This window comes from Oryza glaberrima, chromosome 7 (genome assembly GCF_000147395.1).
Source record: "Oryza glaberrima chromosome 7, OglaRS2, whole genome shotgun sequence".
Taxonomy (NCBI): domain Eukaryota; kingdom Viridiplantae; phylum Streptophyta; class Magnoliopsida; order Poales; family Poaceae; genus Oryza; species Oryza glaberrima.
Window position 1 is genome coordinate 14,959,928 of NC_068332.1, and position 3,991 is coordinate 14,963,918.

Consider the following 3,991-nt stretch of genomic DNA (forward strand, 5'->3'; position numbering starts at 1 on the left):
TAGTGCTATATAATTACTTCCTACTTACACTATAATTACATACTATTTACATATGTAATTTTAAAACTTACATATATAATTTCAGGGATTTACAATGTAAATACATGCTGACTATTTTTTCATAAAAAATATGGCGACATATAGGGGAAACTATTCTAATCCCTCGAGGGGATGTTCCCTCGTTTGCTCAAAAACCATCTAAACGGTTATGAAAAATTCTGGAAAAATTTGATAACATTCATACAACACATATACACAACTTCACAAAATCTTAAGTCTAAACTCAACTCACACGTCGAGATATAAAAAAAGGCAAATTCAGCGTATGAATAGTAGCGTACTGTTTATATCTAAATTTGTTTTTTTTGTTTCTCAATGTGTAGATCGAATTTGAACATGAATTTTGGTAGACTAGTAGGTATCATTATACTCTACATTATCATTTTTTTTATAATTTTTCACAACTATTTGCATCGAATTTGGAAGAAAAAAGTATACGAGGGGATATCCCCTCGAGGGATTAAAATCCACTCCCGACATATAGATAGATAGTCCCATTAGTTAGTTGTAGTTTGTATCTAGAGTACATAATTACCATCTTCAAAAAAGTTTATAATTGTGTGTTCATGCAACGTATAGCGCGTTTTGACACAGGATTTTTCAGACGATAGTGGACTATAAAAGTCCCAGGTTATTACAAGAAGTGTTTTATGTTCAGATAACTTGGAGACCTTCTGCTTGACGAATCCTCAAATCAGGAAAATTTCGTTGCTCGCAATTCGTAGAAACCTACAATTTTCTCTCTGCAGGAAAAAAAAAAAGACTACAAGTTGCTCTTGATAGATCGATCTCCTGACGAATATATATATCTCCAAAGGCTCCAAGCACGTTACGTCTTGTGCCATCGATCAGAAAAAAAACCTATCACTAAAGTTTAATATTGCTGTGCATATATGCTTAATCATGCACGAGTCCATGAACTCATCAAGCCGACAAATTAAATCAAGTCTCCCAGGTTATTACAAAATCCTCCATGTATACACACAACTCCACTATATAAACGGGTAGCCACCTTACATGTTTTGTCACCCCAAGCGAAAGCCAAACACACAACGTACGATCGACATCGCCGGAGCACAAGATGTTGCCGCCCAAGAGCATCCTCCTCCTCGTTTTCGCCGTCCTCGCCGCCGCCCTGCCGCCATCGGCGGCAAGGCCCAGCCCCAGAGAGGGTCCGGGGGGAATACTACCACTACTGCCGATCCTCCCGGACTCACCGGCGCCTCCGGCGAGGCCCAGCCACCGATCAGGTGGTCCAGGTGGGATCCTACCAATCCTCCCGGACGAACCTGCACCGCCGGCGACGGAGGTGAGGCCGCCCAACCGGCCGCCGCCGTCGTGGGAAGTAATCCCACTGCCACGCATCATCCCCGACCGGCCGCCCTCTCCGGCAGCGGCAACGGCAGCACCTGTCCCAACTCCCGCTCCGGCGGCTGCTCCGGCGGCGGCGGTGGAGCCGAGTCAGTGCATGCCGTCGCTGGCGGGGCTGGTGTCGTGCATCGACTACCTCAACGGCGACTACCGCCGCGTCGGCAGCAAGCCGATGGCCGCGTGCTGCGGCGACTTCCGGAAGCTCGTCGACGAGGCGCCGGTGTGCCTCTGCCACGCCATGGAGGGCGGCGACATCGACGAGATGATGCCGGAGCCGATCAACGTCGCGCGCCTCATGTCGTCGCTCCCGACAGCCTGCGGCGTGCCGCTGCCGGTGGATACTCTCGCCAAGTGCAAAAGTGAGTAGCCATCTATAATCTATTCTTTTCTTCAAGAATAAATTTCACAAAATTAAGACTTAGGATCGAATTTATCACAATCTACGGATCTAAGATGAATATCACTAAACTATAAATTAAGTAATAAAATTATCACAAAACTGCATATTTTGCACCATGTTAAGTACAAAACTATAACATTTATAGCTCTTAACATAATAGTTGTGTGGTCGGGATTTAAACTGAAAGATATGTAGTTTTGTGATAATTCCGGTATTAAAGCGGTAGTTTTGTGATACTTGCCTTAAATATTTATATTTAGTTTTATGATAAATCTTGTATTAAATCTGTACAACACTTTAATTATATAGTTTTACGATAATTTGATGAGAGTGTAGTTTTTTTGAAACTTACTCTTTCTTTAGGACGTGTATGTAAATTTTCTAAAAAAAATACTAGGGATGAATGCTCCATATAGCTACTCCCTCTATAAAAAAAAAAGAGAAGCAGGCATGAATCTGTTGAAAAAAAATTAATCTTAGGGATGAATCTAGATAAGTGATTGGATTTTTATTAAAGAGAGGGATTGTTTAGTTTCTTTTTGAGAAATTAATTATTTTTTATGTTTATATATCACAGCTGAACCAGTGCCGCCATTGACGACTGTTCCTTTTGCTCCTACACATCCTTAGTTAACCGATCACCAGGTAATTAGCTATTTATTTCTTGTTCTGATGGAATTATTTATTTATTTATCTCTGGAGAATAAAGATTTCTGCATCTTAATTTGGTCGTCGAATTATTATGTTAAATTGTGTTTATCTTGTAATGCACAGGGGATATCATCGTACGTAAGTGCAAGCGCACGGTGCGATTTCATCCTGAGGATCTTTACATATGCCTGTATAGAGAATGCTACTCCAGCTAGTAGCAATACATATAAATAGCTTTAGGAGTGTTTATGAGTTGCTATTTGTAATAGCGTGAAGGTTTGATTAGTAACAATATTTCTATGTAATTACGTATACTAGGATTATGCATCTACGTATAATACGGCTATATATGGTATGCATCAGTTGCAAATTTGCGTAATTATCTTATAGTCAACTATTGCGAGAATGATTAGGATCGGTTGACCGGGGGAGGTGGGAAAATCGGTCGTCGCTCCCCCTCCCCCACGTGCGCACCCCCACTGGACCCACCCACTTATCCCTCCCCTTGTTCCACAAAAGATGCTTCACCTAGTGTATTTGCAATGTTTCACTATGTATAAATCTAATGTTGTAGTGAATTAGAATATTCTTTTGCAACAAATCACTCACATATTATGGAAACCCTCTATTAAAGGAATTTTGTTTATTTTTTGTTCCATCAGAAATGTTTCACCTAGTGTACTCACAATGTTACAATGTTTTACTATGTATAGATCTAATATTGCAGCGAACTGAAATATTCCACTGCAAAAAAAAAACCCACATATTTTGGAAACCCCCTATTAAGGGAATTCGTTTCTTTTTTTGTTACACCGAAAAATGTTTCGCCTAGTGTACTTATAATGTTTCACTATGTATGGATCAAATATTGCAGTGAACTGAAACATTCTTTCGCTATTTGCTGAAACATTGTTTTTGTATAAGGTGAAACAACACCCGATTTAAACGAGTAAAACATTTTCGATCTACTTAGTGAAACAATTCCGATATACCTGGTGGAACATCGTGCAACATTTAAAAATAATTCAATAATAAGCTAAATTTTTTTCATCGGAATATATCTCTTGTTTTAAAGATTTAATTGCAACGAATTTAATGGTGTAATCGGATCATGATTTGGATAAATAATTTGAGAGAAAAACCAGTTTAAACTAGTTTTGCACGTAAATTGGGTGCTGGCGACCTTAACCTCCTCCCATCGGGCGCCCGAGCCGGAGTCGCGTCCCAACTATTGTCATTGGATATATATGGGTCCCAACGTGGTGTGTGCTAGCTGTATGCTTCTCTTCTCAGTACTCCATCATACGCACAATTATTTTTTGCAAATCAAATTAACGTACAATCTCCAATATTACCTGAGCTCAATTGATGGGCTGCGCAAGTCCTACATTTACACATCGTACTCCATATGACTGGCCGCAGAGGATAGGGTGGAGTCCGCCGATGATGGAGGTTGTTTGCTATTTTTCTTTTGCTCGTCATCTCTATTGACATGAACAAGAATGTTTC

General features: G+C 40.2%; 1 protein-coding gene across 1 annotated transcript; it reads left to right on the forward strand.

Moving 5' to 3' along the window:
• The first annotated feature begins 1,524 nt into the window (after window positions 1-1,524).
• On the forward strand, window positions 1,525-2,820 carry LOC127778243 (non-specific lipid transfer protein GPI-anchored 19-like). Its single transcript, XM_052304816.1, has 3 exons — window positions 1,525-1,790; window positions 2,409-2,476; window positions 2,606-2,820. Exons 1-2 carry the CDS (start codon window positions 1,529-1,531, stop codon window positions 2,459-2,461), a joined length of 315 nt encoding a protein of 104 aa, XP_052160776.1. The 5' UTR covers window positions 1,525-1,528; the 3' UTR covers window positions 2,462-2,476; window positions 2,606-2,820.
• Window positions 2,821-3,991: the final 1,171 nt, after the last annotated feature.

Bases quoted from the DNA above. Each gene is read 5' to 3' on its own strand.
- LOC127778243 (XM_052304816.1), top strand. From the start codon at position 1,529: ATGCCGTCGCTGGCGGGGCTGGTGTCGTGCATCGACTACCTCAACGGC. The intron at 1,791-2,408 runs GTGAGTAGCCAT...TATATATCACAG, and splicing joins TACTCTCGCCAAGTGCAAAA to CTGAACCAGTGCCGCCATTG.